The sequence below is a fragment of the Crocodylus siamensis genome, chromosome 9, assembly GCF_052110815.1.
Source record: "Crocodylus siamensis isolate JL-2025a chromosome 9, ASM5211081v1, whole genome shotgun sequence".
NCBI classification, from domain to species: Eukaryota; Metazoa; Chordata; order Crocodylia; family Crocodylidae; genus Crocodylus; species Crocodylus siamensis.
The window spans coordinates 49,361,660-49,381,949 of NC_143403.1; the positions used below are offsets into that span (position 1 = coordinate 49,361,660).

Genomic DNA, 20,290 nt, shown 5'->3' on the forward strand with positions numbered 1-20,290 from the left:
CTGGGTCTGCCAATATAACCCAGTCCTCCCTTTATTGCAATCCTGGGCTCCAAAATCTCTGCCAGTGTATCTTGATTCTGTTCTGCTGCCTCATGGGCCACTTAGCCCTAGCACCATAATTCTGATAATGCCCCTTTGCCCTAACTGGCAATATCCCTTGCTAGTCTAGTGAGTTAACTGGCCAAAATAGGAAAGCCCAGGACTTTAAAAGTTTTACCTACCTTACTCCCACTGAAATCCACTGAGATCCTACCTTAAAATCCATGAGGATTAGACGCCTAAGGCTTTATGAGCATCTGGGTCCAGACACCTAATAAGCCACAAATATCTCCCTTTCTCAAATATCTCCCTTCTGGTCCCAAGCTAGCATGTTGCACTTCCCATTTCTTTCCTCTTCAACATTTTAATGGTGATCCCATAAATGAAATATACATGGAAACCAGAGTCTAGACACAGGGGAGCAGGAATTAACACTGACTTATGCTAACTGCTTGTAGCGTTTACCATGTTTATATTTATTATTTTAATCTGTTTTCCATTAAAAATACATTATTTGAGGGATTAAGGGAAGATTATCCATTAGGCTGGAGGAGGAGGCCCCCCCGGTGTGTATGTATAAATTATTTTTTTTAGGTGTTTTATATAAACAAGACATAATTTTCATTAGTGAAATGTTGCTGCTCAGCTTGAACGCAACATGTTTCAAGGGTGGAATTGTTATACAGCAAAGGCATCAGGAGGGATTCCAAAATGGTTACAACAGTTTAGGTTTGGACATTAAGTTGACATCAAGGGGCCATGTTATCATCTTTGTTAGACTGACATAAATCTGAAGTAATTTTGCTGATCGGATGGGGCAAATTCTACTTCCAAGGACCCTGATTCAGCAAAACACTTAAGCGTATAGTGCTCTTTAACGAGCACTCATCGTGTGTCAGTTCCAGTGAAAATCAACAGGATTTAAGCCCGTGTCTAAGTATTTTTCCAAACAGAGATCAGATTATTCAAATGTTGAAAATCAAGCAAGTGCTTTGCTAAATGAAGCCCCAGATCTGAAGTCATATCTCTGGGCTTGATTCTCAGTTGCAACCAAGGCACACTTGACACCACAAGGAGAGATGTGCTCCTGATCCCTGCGTAATTTACAGCTGCCTAGGGATGCTCTAAAATATGCCCAGCTGACCTTGTCTCAAGAGACCTGTCCAGCAGCCAGGAATGACTGGAACACAGAAATGATATAGCTTCCCTTTCCCCCCTGAAAATACTCTCTATGCAGATGGCTGGAAGAGGGACTGCTTAGAGTTTGCTAATCCAGCACTAAGCCAGGCAGGGATTCCAACAGATGCCTAGCTGGGCAGATTTGCTGAACCAAGACAGAGGAAGAATACGAATATAACACCCTGACTTTTATAGAGTGGCACTAGATTTACATCTCTGGGACTGTGAGCAGAATCCAGCTCACTTTTCTTACAATATCCAGAAGATTTATAAATTCCATTTATTCAGTCTTGTGTTCCCTCCTTCCCCCTCTCCCTCTTGCTCTTTCCCTTTATATATTTCTTCTTAAAAAACCTTATGTTGGTTTATTTTGCATTTAACAGTTTGGATGGGGAGCCTTGGCTCCTCAGCATTTTATTCCCATCCCTTTCCAAGGCAGAGCTAAATGACTTCTGAACACTTTGACCAGAGTGTTTCCATTTGTTTTTTTAAAGATAGTTCCCTTTATGGCATCTCGTCTACTCGCCTGTGGCAGGCTCTCTTGACTATATTAGTGGTATTCAGCACTGTCCTTTCCAGTCAAAAAAGCCAACCAGTAGCTCTGGAAGAAGCAGCCTGGGAAATGTGGGTCAATCCCAAACAAATTAACTGTTTCACTACTGCAGCGATGCTCAATGTTCTGCCTCTGCAAGTCAGATGAGTGGCATGGGGATGGTCTGTGGGGCAGATTGCATGCAGGACCATGCATGCAGGGTTGTTTTGTAAGTGCAAACCCACACACAGGCCCAGCCATGTGCCTGCCTAACCCCACATGCTGGTGTGATTTAACGCACAGGGGCATATCATCTAACCTGCAGGGCTCCCCATTGGTCAGATCTTTATTAGAAGAACCATGTGCTCAGTGCCATTGCTTGCAGCCATGAGGTGCAGCATGTGCTCGGAGCTATTACAAAATTCTCCAAACACGTGGAGTTTCCTGGCGTCTTAGAATCATAGAAAATTGGGGTTGCAGGGGACCTCAGGAAGTCACCTAGTCCAACCCCCTGCTTAAGGCAGGACTATCCTCAACTATTGCTCCACAGTTAGCTGTGGCAAAATGCCATCTCAGTCTCTTCCCAGACCCTGCTATTAGGTTTCTCTTTGCCAACGTCTCCTCACCTGTCTGTCAATCTGGTTGCCCCTGGTTATGGCTACTATTTCATAGATTTCATAGACATTAGGGCTGGAAGGGACCTCGGGAGATCATCGAGTCCAGCCCCCTGCCCAAAGGGCAGGAAGTCAGCTGGAGTCATAGGATCCCAGCAAGATAAGCATCCAATTTGCTCTTGAAGGTGTTCAATGTAGGTGCTTGAACTACCTCTGATGGCAGGCTGTTCCAGACCTTGGGGGCTCGGACAGTAAAGAAATTCTTCCTTATGTCCAGCCTGAAACGGTCTTGTAGTAGTTTATGACCATTTGACCTTGTCATCCCTTGGGGCGCTCTGGTGAACAAACGTTCCCCCAGATCTGGGTGGTCACCCCTGATAAACTTATAGGTGGCCATCAGATCGCCCCTGAGCCTACGCTTTTCCAGGCTAAAGAGCCCCATGGCTCTCAGCCTGTCATTGTAAGGTCTGCTTTCCTGACCTCTTCTCTGGACTCTCTCAAGCTTGATCTCAAGCAGGTTCTGGGGGAGTAAACCTGGTCTCTTTTGTTTCAGCCCTATCCTCATGGCAGAGGGGTGGTAGTGGCTCAAGACTTGTCAATCTCTGAGTTGTCTGGTGATGCTTTTTAAATTGATTGGGTAACACCATTGGTGATGCATAGGGGGTGCACATGGGTGCACATGCACCCCCTGAGATTGGCAGTGCGCTCCCTGTGAAAAGAGCTGCCAGTGCTGCCAGCAGTGTCTGTGGGCAGTTGCCACTCGCCACCCCACCACCCGTCACTGCCGACACTGCTGGCTGCATCTGCAAGCGGTCTCGAATTGCCGGTGGCACCTGCAGGTGGTCACTGGCCACTGGTCAATGCTTTCACCCGCCCCCCTGCTGACGCCACCGTGGTCACCTGCGGAAGCTCCCTGCTTGCCGCTGATACTACCACCTGTGGGTGGTCGCCATGCCCCCCAGCCTCCAGGGGCACGCGGCATTCATGGGTAACACCCAACACCTGGTCTTCATTGGGCCCCAAAAGTGAGGTCATTTGAAAGCACCAGACATCAGCCAATGGGGCTGCTTTTGGTGGGACCTTAGTGATGAGGTCACAAAAAATTATTTAAGAGCCCTTCTTCCTGGAAGAAGGGAAGAGAGCCATATTGGGGAACGTGTGAACAACTGACCAGGCAGAGAGATGGGGATCTCTCTGGAAACTTACTGACGCACGATGAACTGCCTGCCTTCAGAGGAAAGCTCAATCATCTTCTGAATGATACTTGTGAGTAACTTACCCAAACCTTATTTAAAAACATAGCTTGCTATAAGGAAGATGCGTGTTCAAAGGCTACCTAGCCACACTGTTTCCTGTAAAGTTATTCTGTGATACCTCTCTATCCTGTACCCTTCCCCAAGCTTCCTCTCTCTAACCAATAAAGTTCTCCACTGTACCAAGTGTGGTGGACTTGCTGGGAGAGGGTTTGGGCATGACTTTTCTATTCCCCTGGTTCGGATGACCAAAGGAGGCTGTTTTTTGTGCTTCAGGCTAAAGGAAGCACCCCAAGTAATGTTCCTCGATTCATTCCTTGGAAAAAGTTGTTTAAGAAGAGCTTGAACTGATGGAGCTTGAACTGAAGCAGTCTGCAGGCTTCTCTGTCTATCTAATTCCAGGCTTGTCTGGGATCCCAGTCATGCTAAGAATCCCTTTCTGGTTGGCAGGCTCCCCATATTTTGTTGCCTTTTTTCAACTGTGCTGGGACACCTGGGTTCACCTTCCCTCCATTTCCAGGATTTTATCATTAGCTCTGGCAAATGCTCCCTCTCTCTAGTAGCTTGCAGTGCACGTTCCCTGGCTTTAGGTACTTTGTAAGGCAAATAACCCTAAAATATTAATCAAACATGAACATGAAATATCAAGGCTTAGGGAAAAATCAGATTCTGCACAGTTTGCATATTACACAGGGACGCATGGGATCGATAGCAGAGCAGATGAGAGCTGGAGCATCAATGTGCTTGCTGCTGCTCCTTGCTTGGGAAGTGAACAATCAGTGGGATGTCTGGGTTCTCACACCCTGGGGATTTGGGCAGCACAGCAAGTATGCTGTGACTGGAGTACCTCAGTATGGTAAGCACAGCAGGTCAATCCTACATGGCTATACTTTCCATACTGACCAACACACAATGCATACCCAGACTGTACCAGGTACATTCAACAGCTCAGCAGACACATTGTACCTGGTGTGTTGCGCAGGTTAGCATGCTTTACCTGGCACATTCCTGAGCATGGTGAGTCCCTATGCCAGAAAGGGCATAGTATATTAAGCTAGTAGCCTCTATTTAAACTATTGTTGGCACAACAACCAGTACATAAGGTGTGTTATATCAGGCACAGTCAGCAGCTACCCCCTACAAACTTGTGGTGCATGTATGTGTTTATATCTGGGAGATCCTGGGCCTGTTTAGCTGCATAGCAAATGATCCCTGTAATACTTACAATCTTGGTATGTAGTATCTAGTCCCTTTAGTGTAGGAATCAACATTTAATCTAGTTAAAATAAACATATTACATTTCACACTGAATTTCACTCTGGTGGAGCATACCCAACCACTGATCACTGCAGAAGCTGAAATCCTCCATTTACTCACAGTATGGTCAGCAGAGGAATTGCCAGAATGCATCAGAGCCAATGCCCATCTCACTCGGTGGCCAGCACCAGATGCTCCTGAGGAAGGTCCATGAACTCACCCCCTACAGGATCAGATGTGGGGTAATATGTCTCCCCGCATCAGCCCTTATCCTGATGTCTGGTAATTAGAGATTAGTAAACCCTGAAGTGCCACATTTAATATCCTTCTCAAAATTTGCTGTTGTAAATGCATGCTTTAATAACGTTGTCCCTTGCCAATGCCTCAGTCCTGACCAGAGGTGACACAACACGAAGAGTGCAGCTCAATTTCCACAGTGCTTTTAAACCCTTTGTCTTTCTGTTGACATGTCTATTGTCATGGAGTGAATTGGGCTGAGACCTACCAGCTTCTTTCACCTGCTTGCTCTGAATCATTAAATGGCACAATTTATGCTCTCCAAGGACCTACTTGGAACCAAACTGGCAGCAGCACGTACTTCATACCCCACCCCCTGCCCCGATCCATGAAGTTTCACAGCTCTTCTTTCACACCAGAAGGAAAAGATTTCCAATTTGCTTTCAGCTAGTTCAAAAACCAAAGTGCCTTCAGTTGGAGTCTAGGAATTTTGCAGTCCCAGCCAGACTGTGACCCTTGGAATCACATTGTGCTTTTTATATTTAAGGCACTTCTGCTATTGCAAATGATTTCTTCTTTATAGTGAAAATGAGCCAGTTTTCTATATAAGGGTGAAATCTGCAGCTGGAGAGAAAATTAACAAAGCTTAATGACTAGGATGCTGTACACTGAGAGAATAGTTAGTGAAAGGGCTATATACTGCCACTGGTCCACAGCAGGCTTTCCTCTGGGGATGATTGAGGGCTATAAACTGAAAATAGCACCCAAGAGGTACTGTTATGAATAAGCATATTGCCTTAACGGGTCTCAATAATGGAATCTATCTACAGGCTCCATCATTGCAGTACAAAAGTTTTCCATCGAATGTACGTCTCCTCTCAGCCCCCCACCCTCCAAGGCAGGAAAGTGCTGTTATCTTCTTTGCGCAGATGGGGAGCAGAGGCACAATGCTGGGCAGAGGCCTAAGCTAGTGCTGATTGAGCCAGCTCAGGTGTTGGGACCAACACAGCCTGGGGAAGCAGGGGGAAGTGGGACTAGCTGGAATGTGTCTCAGTCCAAAACTACAATCTTGGAGACCCCTGCTCTGCTGCTGCTAAACCCTGGAGGCAGATGATTGCCAGAGAGCTTTTCTGTGTGACCTGCAAAGTCCCCAAGCCTCTCAGTGATGCCCCAGCCCAAAACTGCCCCTGTCTTGATGGAGCTGAGCTGAGCTGAGCACCTTGGTATCAAGCTTACAGCTGGGCCGTATGAGGATCCAGGACTGATGTGTTCTCTGCCTGAGTCTGCTGAGGGCTTGACTTAGTAAGCATCCTCAGAGCAAGCCCCGTATGTGCTGACAGCTTTGGGTTCCTTCCAAAATGCAGTTGCTGCCGTTGATTTCTCTTAAAATGTGGCTGGAGGCAAAGGCTAGTGGTTAAATCACTCCCCCAGGAACTGAGATGCGGGGTCAGTTCCCACTTCTACTTGAAACGATGCCAACCCACATGCCCCAGGGGTAGGTCCTAACCACTAGGCCTTACTGGGGTGGGGGCACCACCCACCTGTTAGAGTTTGGCTACTGTATAGAAAAGGATTCAACATCCATTGGGCCCGAGGGAGAGAGAGCGCATGAGAGGGCCTGTTTTCTATTCTGGTAGTTAGGACACTTACCTGTGGAGAGGAGTCCTGGGATTTAGTCTTTTCTCCCGGGACTGGTTTGAGTCATACTGCACAATTCTTTAATACATGTTCAGAATAATCCCGGGAGCAGATCTGCAGGACTTGTTATGGGGCTGTGTTATGTGCCCTTGTATTGGGGCACTCAAAGGTCTTTCTCTCTGTCCCTCATGCAGAGCGGGGCAGAGAAAGAAAATGCTGCAGAAGCTTCTAACAGATACCTGCTGTTGGGATCCCCAGGCTCTGCAGCTATCCTCATTGATCTGCACCCATACTTTGGGTCCTGAAAGTTACTTAGCTGATGCCTTTATTAGGTATCATTTATTAGCTCTCATTTATTTATTAGTTTTGACATGCCTGGGCAGAACAAGCTGCTGGTTGTTCTTTGCTGATGTCATGTTCTGAAACGATGTCATCATGAGACTTGTTTTCAAGCCAGTTGTCTAATCTGACTGTACAAACCCTATGTAGATAAGAGACACTGTTCTCCAGTCAACTTGGAAGGGCAATCAGGAGTGCAGTTTGATCAGAGTGATTTCAGATGCTGTATTGGCAAAGGCAGGTCTGTGTTACAGAACATGTTGCTGCCATATGGGGATGGGATGAGGTTGTTCTGAGATATGATGGCATAGAAATCTCACTGGGGTTGCTTAATGAGCTTATTTTAAGAGACCACTCACTGCTTTCAAAGGCATGGTCACTCAGAGTACAGCCAGTCGCAGAGAACTGGGACCGACATAACCTCTCCCCACCCTGGATTACCAGCCTACCTCCCACTGCCAATGCACTCCTACCTCCATGCTCCTCCCCCACAGCTGCATACTCCCTATGCCTACCAATCTTCCTCTGCAATTCTCAGGGCTTGGCCATATCAATGCAGACTTTCACTCCAGTCACTTTCCTTTGCAACCATCCAGAAATGCCTCACTTGCCTGAGACACCCATCTCCCACCCCCTTGCCCCACTAGCTAGCCTCATTCTCCAGCCCTTCCTTTCACCCAAGCTCACTTTCTCTTCATCCACTTGCCTTTGTGCCTACACACAGACCCTGATGCAGCCTATAGAAAGCCCTTTGGATGTCATGGGGTCCACTCCTGGACTCATCATCTAACAGGATACCTCCCTCCCCTCCCCTCAACCTGCCGCCCATCGCAGCCAGATCCAAAGGAGCCCAAAGCAGTTTATAAATTACATTTTTATTTGGGTTGGGGGAAAAAAATGAAAAACCAAAATCCAAACCAGTCTGATGAACAGGTGGATGCTACATACAGGCTAGAGGGTGTGTGAGCATGTACAGTGTTCAGATACAGATATGGGCAGGGAGCAGGTACAGGTGATGGGAGCCAGGGTGAGTGTGTGTGGGTATAGGGCAGTTCAGAAGTGCTCCCTCAGGACATTCATTTACCAGACCAGAGAGGTGGCAGCCGTCTCTGGAACTGGGATGGAGCAGCACTCAAAGGCAGCTTATAGCCAGCAACCTTTGGGGATGGCTGATTAATAGTAGTGGGGTCCAGCATTTCCTGCTGGTTAATAACCCACCTCTTATCAACTGTAGATCTCAAAGTGCTTTACAACAGAGGTCAGTATCATCACCCCCATTTTACGATGGGGAAACTGAGGCACAGAGAGGGGAAGGGACTTGCCCAAGGTCCTCCAGCAGGTCCGTGGCAGAAGCAGGAAGAGAACCCAGGTGCCCTAAGTCCCACTCTAGTCCTCTGCTCAGTGGTCCACACTGCCTCTCTGGAATGTAGGATGGATTGGGCACTGCTTCTAGTGACAGTGATGATGACCATACCCAAGAGACAGTGCGGTCTTGAGTCAGAGGGGTGCTTCCAAGGCCAAAATCAGGTGAGTCACACCTGCCGTGAACTCCTCCAGGGTGCTTTGATGCCCATCAAGCACCAGTCACACCTGGTAAGAATAGCTAGGGAATGTCCCGTGTGTGGGTTCTCTGATGGCAGCAAGGACTGAGCTGCAATACAGACTAGACAATACAGAATAGACTATAAACCAGCAGCGATCGCTCTCTCCTTCCACTGGCAGCATACCCTCGTTTGCACAGAGCAGGCTTAATGACAGGACAGGGATAGATATGGTGAAGAGTGTGAATTTCTGGGAAGGAGCCTGCTAGGAGGAGGTTAGAAGCATGGAGGTGGTTCTGGGGTGGTGATGCTTCAGCAAGTGGTGGAATCCAGCCCTTGTTACTGAGGTCCATGCAACACCCAAATCTCCAATAGAAAATCTTGACGAGTGTGTATTGCTTAAGGGACGATTTGGTTTATCATAAATATAGAGATATAGAATATAATATATATCTGATAGGATCCTAGTACCCAGTTATAAAAGCACACGCTATTGCATCACTCAGACAGGAGGGGGGTCCATGCACGTTGCATGCACTTTTAGTTTAAATGTTCCGCAAACAGCCATGCGAATCCAGGTGACCTCTCCAGCCCCAGGTGATTTCCAGACAAAGGGCCCTGTCTCCAGGAAGGGCATTCCCATCAGAGGCGGAGTCAGAGGAGGGAAACAAAGGATGTCAGTGAGGAGCCGGTGGGTGTCCCCAAGACGTGTGCCATGGAGGAATACAGTTTGCTTTCTCCCCCCGTGGTGTATAGATTATATATATTTTTTATATATATATATATATGTGTGTATATATATATATATTTATATTTATATAGGTATCTCTGTGTTTGTTCTTCTGGCTGATGGTCTCTCTGTCTGAGCTACTTCATCCCACTCCGCAGCACCTGGTTGGCGGCGATCAGCATGACGCTGATGATGAAAGCGATAGCAAAAGCACAGATGAGGCTCTTCCGGACACACGTCTGCCTGATCTGCTGGTTTGAACAGGCTGCAGAGAAAGCAGTCAAGGAGGTTGGGGGCAGAAGAGGGACAAGGGGTAAACAGGAAGGGAGGGATTGGACAGAGGACGCATGTTAGTTTAATGTCCCCTGCAGCCCTTCATTCTCAGGCTGATGTGGAAGATCCATCCCCACCTGCACACCAAGGGTGTCTTCAGACATCCCTGTGCCCTCCCTGCTTTTAGCTTGCAGCCCACCTGCTAGGAAGACCACCTGCTAGGAAGACCCTCGTACATGAAGCACCATCCTGCTTGTCTGGCAAGTGCTGCTGAGGATCGCTCCCTGATGCGAGATGGGTGCTGACGGGTTTGCTAAGGAGCCCTGCCACAGCCTGCTGCCATTTGGCATGCTGAGCAGCAGCTCTCCTGCATGGCACCAAGTGGTCCCTTCCTGTATTAACATTCGAAGCAGCCTGGAGCCAGAATAGAACTGCCACTTTCTTAATTAAAAAGAAAAAAAAATGGGCTAATAGGACTCAGGTGATCTGGCTTGCTTGGTTCATGAATGCTTGGGAGGCGGGTGGGGGAAGATGGCATGTCACCATCTTCCTCACCCACAAGGCTGGTGGTGCCAGAGTACTCAGTAAACTCACTATGTTTTATATTGGGGGTTGGTAATGTTTTCTGGCAGCGGGCTGGAATGACCCTGTTTTGGCTTGAGGGTGGGCCAGCATTAGGACCTGGCCACCACTTCTCACTGCCACTTCTCTCTGACACCCAGTCTCAGTGTGGCATAGGTAAAACCCCCTTCATCAAACACTGCCAAAGCCCCTTCTCCAGGGTCTGGATTCAATGGCTCCAGCCTATGGGCCACAGGTTGTCAACCCATTTTCTATGAATGAAAATTCCCATGGCTTCCACAGCGAACTAGTATAGAAAATGTGCTGCTTCTAGTGGCAGAGGACTTGTGGTGCATGCATGGAGTTCTGTGACCTCCACAGCCAACATGTTTAGGAATTGCGGCAATCTTGTGTGTCAGCGGGAATGGCCAGTGTGGTGGGAAGCTCGGCTACATGTGCACGGAATGGGATGAGCACAGCTGTTTGCTCCACATTTGCACCAAATGTAGTTATCTCCACCATCCAGGCATATGTGGAATACAGAGGCCTTTACTGCAGATGCATAAAATGTACTAGCAACTGTGCTGCCTGTGGTGTGCATGTGGTGTGCATGTGGGAATGACTAGAACAGCGCTCCTTAATTTGACAGCATAGAACAGGAGATTTATGTACAGAAGGCAGTGACATGAAGGGGTTGTATACAGATCGTGGCAGCTCAGTGGTCTGTGTGTTGCCCATGTGCCCAGCACATGGGGACTTGACTTGTTTTTGAGTTTGATGAGGAGTAGGATGGGGGCAAGGGAGCCTGGTATCAACCAGTCCTATTTGCAGACCTGATATTAGGCACAGAAGCCAGTAAGAGCAGAAGAGTTTATAGTAGCCTATCAGAGTAGATATAGTCACATAATTTTGGTGTAGTAAGTCTCAACTGAATATGCACATTCCTGTGTGTGTGGCTTAACAATGGCTGTCAGTTAATTGGAATGAGCTAATTTGCTTAGAAAACAGTTATTGGTAAATAGTTGTCAAGAAAATGTCCTCCAACTCCACCAGCTCACAGTGCCTAAGGCATGCCAGGGACACGCACAAAGACTAGCATCACGTCTGGCTGCCTTCAGTTCCCCAGGCTGAATGAACAGGTACCCATTTACAACTGGGTCACTGAGGACAGGCTTTGGCACAAGAACAGAGTGGATCTCAAGCTCATGCTTCAGTGAGATTCCCCCATCCCTCAGCATAATAGTGCAGTCATACAAATTGGAATGCAGCCAATCAGAGTACAGGAAATCACCCAGTAAGATAACTTATAGACCAGTTAATGTTCTTAGGCATTTACACGGCAGCAGTATAACTTCAAGCCAAAATGCAGCCACCTCTGGAGTGGGATACATCTATGGTGAGCCCTCTCATTTATTCTCCTCTCTAAACTGAACAGTCTTGGCTCCTTCAGTCTCTCCTCCTAGGTCATTCTCTCTGGGCCTGTAATCATTGTTGTCACTGTCAGCTTAGGGTCACTTTTATCCTATGAGACGGTTTGATGGACAGATGTGTATAAGATGGGAAACTGCCTTCTGCATAGGGTCCTAGCACCACCTGCACACAGTGCCACTCCTGGTGGAAGGGCAACCAGGACTTTTCTCCCAGACTTAGGCATTCCTGAGGGTCACGATCAACTGATTCCTTTTAATGGATCACAAATGGCTTTCACCTACAACTTACTAATGTTTCTTTTCAGGTTAAGACCCAACAGGGCTGTGTTACATTGCTTGGGACACAAGAAGGAGGCATAATCCCAAGTGCAGTAGCTGCAGAGTACCATGTGAGCAGCAGGGAGGACAGAGGCCCTACTCAAGAACTTGTTCAAGATCAGTAAATTCCCGTGGGTGGCACCACACATCCTGGCATCACTTGGCCACCCAGACAGCATGCACAAAACTGACCCTGGGTCAGAGCGGGGGACAAAGCACATGGCACCAAGCCATACATCTGAGGCCTGCCCTCAGAACGCTTGGCCGTCCCAACCCGCACTTCAGTCAGTCCCTCAGCTAAGACAGGGTAGCTGGTCAAGGAGGATGGTGCATCTCCCTGATGTTACCCAGCCCTGCATTAGCTTCTGCTGTATCAAAGCAAACCCAGATCCTGCTTCCGGTGGAGACAGTCGTGCCTCTTCCACAGGTAAGGCTTGTTAGGGGCAACATGGCTGGTGAGGGCTGGTGTCACAGTGGGAACAGAGACAGCACATTGTGACTGCCCACATATGGAGCTGGGTGCCCCTGCACGGCAGGCTGTGACGGGAGCTGGGGGAAAATTGTCTGACAATTTTTTTCAGCAAAAAATGCAGATTTGACAAGCGAAATGTTTTTGTGAATTTGGGTTGGTTTCACTGAGTTGTTGCACAGAATGATCAACACAATTTGCTCCAACATTTGCTAAACAAACAGTTCCAGCTTCTTATTCCAAACAGCTTTTGAAATTTCCTTCTGTTTTCTTTAAAAAAAAAGTTCAGAACCACGCGAAATGGGGCATAGAGCCATTTCTTTGGCATTTCAGTTCAGGCTGACCTGAAAAAGAAAATTCTTTTACATTTTTTGGAACTTCCCAAAATCTGAAAAAAATGGCTGTTTGCATTGATCTAACTGTGATCTCCTGGGCACCCTGACTATCCTTCTGTCCCGTATCTACACAGCATCTTGCACCATAGGGTTCAGGTCCATGACTGTAGGGCAAATACCAATAAGGAGAAGCTCTGCCTGTGTCTGCAGCTGTTGGTGGAAGGGGGCACTTACTCTCTACATCAACGGGGCATTCCTCAGCATTGCCCATGTGGCTCTCCTCTTCAGTCATGATGATGTTCTCAATGTCCTTCATGGACAGATGCTCGCAGAAGGTGTCATACAACAGCCTCTTCAGCTCGTCAACTGTCAGTTTCTGCATGTCGCACTGTGGTGGAGGGGGAAAGATCACGAAGAAGTTATGGCTCTCTCATGGGGGAATGCAACCCTTGCATTATTGTCATGGAAACTCGCATGGGCATCGCGTGACTTCTCTTTGCATGTTACAGGGTTGCCCTCACATGGGCTGCCCAACCCTTAAGCACCAGCCCCCTTCTCACAAGGGGTGCAGATTGTCACTGCCACCATCCACTCACACTTCAGCACAGTGGTCCCCATCATGCATGGGTCATAGCTATCAAAGAGTTGCTGCCTGTCACAAGTCATGTCAGAGCTGTCATATGGTCAACAACTATGTCATGCTACGGGGAACAGAATGAGTTGAAGGAACAAAGCGACAGGGTGCAGCACTGTATACAAATGTGACAGAGGTGCTTCAGGCAGGGGACTCTGCTGCCTGCAAACACAAGATGACTATTTGCCATCCCTTCCACCCCCACACCCTTAGTCACACTTAGTGACACCAGGCTCCCAGACACCTAGAGAGCTGGAGACAAATGCCCTGCCTGAGCTCCATTTTCCCTTCTGACCATCCCTGCTCTGGAGTGCAAAATGCACCGAGAGGAAAAAGATGATCCAAAAATTAGCCCCAAACTGGAAACTTCAAACCAGCTCCTGCCTGGAGAGCTGTGCTGTGAGCAACAGCCTGTGGGAGACCCATCTAGGGAGGCCCAAGGAGTTGCATAAAACAGAGGGGATGCCAGGCTGAACGCTGCTCTGACTGTCAGTGCCGGGGAGTGCAAAAACCCGAAGAATCTGGCTCCCAGGAAACGGCACTGCTCAGAAAGAGGCCAGAATTTAACCTGCTGCACCTCAGTTTAGATCAGTGGTGTTAGGTCAAGGATGGATATGATCAGCAGCTATCAGCTACTCCTAGTCTTCTAAAAACACGTTAAGTTACATCTGCAAAGAGGCTCCTGTTGCAGTGTAATGCAGGGGCCCAGAGACAGTCGGTGGGGCCTTTGATAAAGGAGGCAAGGTCCAAGCCAGATTTCCCTCTCACTGATGACCTCCAGGACTGTCAAGCCTTTGCTGTCCATGAAGCTTAGGTAGCTGCAGACACAGGTGTTGGGGCAAGGCCTTACAGTGGAGGAGCTGGTCATTGGTCATTGCTCCTTTAGGATACTCTGGTCAGGCTAGTGAAAACTGAAATGTCTCAGTGAAATGCAGCCTTTGATGCCTAGCAACTGCTCCCTAAGACTCAGAACAGCCCAGGCTGTCATGTGAGTCTGCTAACTTCACAACAGTGATCTTGCCTCAGCCGGGATGTATTTAGCATATTGGTGTTGAACTATCAATAGCTACGTAGTGGGGATCTGTATGCATAGGAGGTGGGGGATTTTGGGGTGAGATTTGGGTTCACTTTGCAGCAGCTGCCACTGGTGATGTTTCCTGTATTGCCCTACTAAGTGTGATAAGAGCACACATTCCAGTTTGCATCATGTCAGCAGTTCCTGTGCATCTCACTTGCCTTCACTCCTGTAGTAAGGGACAACATTTCTCTTATCCACCCTGCTCCAGTGCTCATGCTGCCTGCTGACCTGATCCCACCGATATCGTCAGCAGCCACTTTGGTGCTCTGGATAACAGTGATCTACATTGGAGCACACTGCAGCTGTGAGGGGCAATGGCTTTTGGTGGGTCTCTATAGATGAGGAGTGTTGGTGAGGTTTGGGCTAAGCAAGACCTCCTTCTTATGAGTAACATCTTTCTCTTCATTCCCTCACTGCACTGGCTGCTCCTTCCCAGGCAGATCCCCAGGGATCTGAGGGAAAGACCAGGAGTGGTTTGTACCTCTGTGATTAGAGACATGTCTAGAACTGCCATCTCTCTGTGTTACCTGTCTCCAAGGAGGACTGTGTCTAGCTCAAGGCTTGGGATCTAAGGATGAGGCTGCAGTGGTGTCAGGGAGAAGGGAGAGCATGGAGACAGTCCTGGGCAAGGGGTACCTCCTACCTTCCAGAAGACAGTGTCGAAGTCTGTGCCGTGGAACTTCTCGGGGATCCCCGAGGTGGAGAGCTTGGGACCCAGTAACGTCACAAACTCCTCAAAATCCACCTGCCCATCCCCTGAGAAAGAAAGAGACTGGAGTTATTGCTCCACAGCATGGAGAGCAGCAGCCCCTGGTTGGGCCAGTGGAGCCAGGCTGGCTGCCTCCTTCCCTCCCTTTGCATTGAGCATCAGCTGTTTACCTTATCCTCCCCCTCCTCTTTCTCTGTCCGTCTTGTCTCTCTTCTTCCTTTCTTCCACCTCTCTTCTGAGTCCATCTCTCCCTTTTTCCTCCCATTTTCCCTTTTCTTTCTATTTAACTCCTCCCTTCTTTCCATCTCTCTCTCACTTGCATTCATCACTTCCCTCTTTTCTCTTTTTGTAGCTTCTCTCCCCCTTTTTTCTCCCTTCTGTCTGATTGCTGGGTGGTATCTGAGTGCTTTCCCTGCCTTCTCTTTTGGAGTCACTTTTCCCATCACAGTGCACTTGCTTTGATTTTTGGTTCATTTCCCTGCCTCCTCCCATGGGTGACTTGCCCTCTCCTGGGTGCATTAGCTCAGATCCACCCAGAACTGTGCAGGATCCTTTGAAGGAGTGATTAAGCCTTCCAGAAGCCCTCCAGGTAGCTTTTGGAGAATGAGTGGAGGTGGAACACACAGGAGGGACCTGGCTTCTCCTTCCGTCAAAGTGCCAATCCACTGCCAATTTTTCCCCAAAGCCTCAGCCCTTCAAAAAAACCCAAGAACTCCAATATATATCAGGTGCTGCACAAACACAGACCCAAGATGTGGGCCCTGATACAAGAAGCTTAGAGTGAGAAGTTACAGCCTAACCACATAATCTATTTCTGTCATTAGGAAATTGTGCCCGTTCTTCCCCACCCCAATACTTTTCTTCGATTTTTTTTCCTGAACACATTACTGAGACTTTCTGTATACCTCTAAAAAATAGATGAAATGTTGGTAATGGTGTTTGGGGCCTATTTGCTTAATTAGTTTGAAAGAATCAGAATGCAAATCCATGCAAGAATTAGAAAAGGCAGAAAAGGATCTGTTTGAAACCCTTCCAAGTGACAATATAATACTGGCAGTTCTGAGAGGGTCTAAGAGCATGTTAACTGATGATCCTGTCCCCACACAAGCCCTCCTCTTCTGGCCCAGGAGGTGCTGGGGCAACTGGAGTACTGCCTATTGAATGCACAGCAGGATGCCAACATTGAGCACTGTGAGTTCAAAATAAAGCCCTGGAGGTCTTCCATTAATGGATCTCTAGAAATAGAGGCTTCCACATAGGGCCCATATGGGAAAACTATATGCCAGGTTGGGGTATAAAGGTAGCTCTGTAGCATAGAAGCTGTTGCTAATCCCATGACTTAGGACTTTGCTGGTTGCCAGCTGGGGCCAGAAAAGTATTCGCTGCTCCATAAATGCCATCCACCTCTGGATGGGGTGATTTTACTTTCCTTTGTCATTGGCCACAGCTAAGACTATGCGGGTTTGACTGGGGTGTCATGATAAGCCTGCAAGAGCCAGAAGCCCAGAGGTTCCTGGCTAAGGAATCTTATTCTTCTACTTGAGGTCAGGAAGGATTTTTTTTTCCCTAGGTCAGACTGGCAGAGACTGCAGGGGTTTTTGCCTTCCTCTGTAGTGGATCTTCTGGCCTTATACCAACTTGAAGCACGCACTGCATCTAGAAGCTTGTCTAAGTCTATCTCAACCATGCAGCTGGTCCAATAAAAGATATCACCCACTGAAATCCTTGCCTGTCACATATATATTAACCATCTACCTCCCCATCATAGCAGTGGCAGGGCACTGGCAATTCCCTCATCTCCCGTACCTGTAGCACACTACGGAGTGTTCTTCGTGTTGCAGACATAGTTCCATGTAGTTGTGGGTGAGCAAATAAAATGGTGATTTGGGTTTTTTTGTTTTGTTTTTTTGTTTTTTTTGGGGGGGGGCGGGTTAAAAAAAGCCTGAGAATGCAGAGGCCTGTACTCAGTGGTCCAGGAGGCTCTTTCCAGCCCCACATTTCTATTACACTGAAGTGTCCTTGCCCCTGCTCTGTGTAGCCAGGAAGGGCAGGTGGCCTGCAAGTTGGAAGTAGGGACTGCGTGTGCCACACGGACAGGCCAAATTAAGCCATCAGTCCCAGCAGAGATGCATGGTCAGTCACTGACCTGAATGCAGTCTCCATATCTGAGGACTCAAAGAATAAAAGAGAGGTACAGAGAGACAGAACAGGATGAAGGAGAGAGAAGGACAGATAGAGCAAAGAAAAGGGAGGCAAAAAAGATCTGAGTGGGAGGCACGTGAGCACAACTGAGGGTGAAAATCCTGAACTGGGGAGAGACACTTATATCATCAACCTCACCTGTGTCCCTGAACAGCTGTGACCCTCTGCCCATCACTACTGCCTTCCAGGCAACCTTCTTAAAGTGCTTGGCATGCCCATGTGAATTAATCCTCACCGTCTGTCTCTCAGTACGGTAGCAAGGGGGACAGGACAGACATACATACCTGGATGCCATGAAAACTATAGAAAGCCTCTGTTGGCACTGCCTCCCCCTGCTCTGTTCCTTCCCACCCCATCCAAGAAGATATGATATGATACCCTGCTTATGGGCTCAACACAGCAGGAAAGTTGATACCTTGGGAAATGAGAGACCTGCAAGATGGGGCTGCAGCCTCTGTCTGGCATTTGTAACTATCTACCCCTGTGATCTGGTGCCTTTGCCAGAAGAGTTGCAGCCTCTGGGTAATTATTAGGGGATGCCAGAGTTAATTATCTCCTTTATGCTGATGATAACTTTGTTCAGCTGTCAAGGGGGAAACTGGGCCTCTCCAGAACTGCAGCCAGCAGCCCGATCCAACAGTAAGTGGGATACTCGCAGTCAATAAACCATAGATCTGAGGGCTCTGTGAACCACAGCCAGCAAAAGGTAATGAGAAATTCAGTCACACTTCACTAGTGAGGCCTGAGCCTCACAGCAAGGGCTGAGCCAGAGATCAGCATCCCAGGGTAGGAACCAGGGAAGATGGAAAGTCCAGTCAGCACCTCTAATGCTGCAGGAGAAATGTTGCTACTAGGGGAAACAGGACACCACTAAGGTTAACCAGATAAGGTGGGAAAGAAGTTGACAAGCTTTGGTTGAATTTCCACTGGAAATGGGTGGTGTTTGGCTCCCAATACCATGTGCCCCATCTTTACCCCAGCTCTTAGTCATTCTTCATCATAGGGTCACAGGAAAGTAGGGCTGAAAGGGACCTCATGAGGTCATCTAGTCCTGCCCCATGATCATCCCATTCCCTGACTTAAGCATCCCAGCCAAGATAACCTGGCCTAGAAAATGTCCAGAGATAAGATGCTACAACTTCTCTAGGCAGCCTGTTCCAGTGCTTGACCACCTTCGTAGTCAGAAAGTTCCTTCTAATCTCCATCCTTTCTATAATCACTCTTCAGGTATTTGAAGACTGTTAGCAAATCCCCCTCAGTCTTCTCGTCTCCAAACTAAATAATTCTAGGTCTTTTAGCCTTTCCTCATACATCTTGCTTCCCAGGCCTGCAATCATTTTTGCTGCTCTGGACTGGACTCTTTCTAAACTGTTCATATCGTTCTTGAAGTGTGGAGCTCAAGACAGGACACTACTCCAGCTGAGGCCCTCACCAAGTGATGAACAGAGTGGAAGAATCACTGGTTGTGGCCACATGAGATGCTTTACCGCACAGTAGACTAATCTACTGCACAGTAAAGCATCACTGTTTAACTGTGTGCTAGGCTATTGTGCAGTAAAATAGGCTAATGCACAGTTATCTACTACCTGAAAATACAGCTAGTAGATTAACTGTCCATTAGCAACTGCATAGCAATGCATGTGTAGATGCTGGCCAGGCATAATTTGCTCCTGGTCAGCCCAGACAGCAGGGGACCTACTGCTGCCTGGCTACGCTCCATGTGGTGGGAACTGTGCTAGCTGAAGGGGAGCTGTCACTCTGCCACATGGGGATCGGGACCATCCTGATCCCCACGTGGCCAGGAGAGCTGTCCTGGCAGCTAGGATTGTTGCATTCCAGTCAGGTGGGGCGTGGGTCAGGACCTGATCCCCATGTGGCAGAGAGAGGTGTCCCTGTCTGGTGGGGACAGCTATGTGGGGATCAGGAGAGTATGCGTCTCACCACCATGTGGGGATTGGGATCCCCTCCAATCCCCACGTGGCTGCCAGGCACCCGATCACATGTGGATTGGGTCTGATCACCACATGGCTGGGATGCAGCAGTCCCAGCTGCTGGGACAGCTCTCTCCCCCCATGTGGGGATTGGGACCAGCCCTCTGCTCCTTGCCAGCCTCAGGCTGGCACCTGGGGGGCCTAGAGCTCCCCTTGGTTGCTGCAAAGGGGCAGAACAGGACAAAGGGGCAGGAACATCCCTGTCTTACCTGCTCCAGTTGAGAACAAATTTGCTTCCAAGCCAGTGCACATGTAGACCCTTTCCCTGGAGGCTATTTACTACTTCTTTTTTGATGCCCAGTAATCTTACCATGCACTAATAACACATGTAGACAGGCTTGCTGTTGGCTTTTTTGCAGCAGGAATACACTGTTGGCTTATATTCAACTTAAGGGCTCCTGTAACCCCCAGATCCTTCTCTGCTGTATTGCAGCCTAGCCAGCCATTCCCCAGTCTGTATTTGTGCATGCAGTCATTCCATCACAAGTGCATGGCTGTATTTCTCGCGGCTTGGCTGCTGGTGCGGGTGGAGCCCCTTGCTCCTGGAACAAACTTAGCTGGCTCCTATAAAGGGCTAGAATCAGGACATGCCATACTCTAAGGGGTCACGTCCTGGTCCCATCTTGGTGGGTCAAGATCCTCCCCAGGCTGTGTGATGAGGCCTGGCATGAGAAACTAAAACCATACTTTTCGACTGTGCTCCTCTTCCTTCAGGGAGGCCAGAAGGGTGGTTATACATGCTGCTGCCCTAACCTGAAATCTTCAGAGCAACTTCATGCTGCCTGCACCTTCAGTGGACTCGACTGAACACAGCTTTGTATCATCATGTGATGACTCTGTTCTGCAGGATAAAGATCTTGGGAAGAGGGAAGATGAATAGGTTGTGGGGCTGTGGGTGGGGCTGCACTGGGCCCAGAAATGCTCCCACACT

At 48.4% G+C, this 20,290-nt stretch overlaps 1 protein-coding gene across 2 annotated transcripts in view; it reads right to left on the minus strand.

The window, feature by feature from the left end:
* Nucleotides 1-7,950: 7,950 nt before the first annotated feature.
* CABP7 (calcium binding protein 7) overlaps nt 7,951-20,290 on the minus strand; it is a 90,411-nt gene continuing 78,071 nt past the window's right edge. Inside the window, exons 3-5 of one of the 2 annotated variants that reach the window (XM_090063760.1) lie at nt 15,101-15,213; nt 12,980-13,133; nt 7,951-9,624 (exon numbers count right to left, since the gene is read on the minus strand). In XM_090063760.1, the coding sequence (XP_089919886.1) occupies nt 9,497-9,624; nt 12,980-13,133; nt 15,101-15,213 (395 nt within the window). In that variant the 3' untranslated portion in view covers nt 7,951-9,496. Of the gene's footprint in view, nt 13,134-15,100; nt 15,214-20,290 lie in introns of both variants that reach the window. The other variant, XM_090063759.1, reaches the window with a different exon arrangement.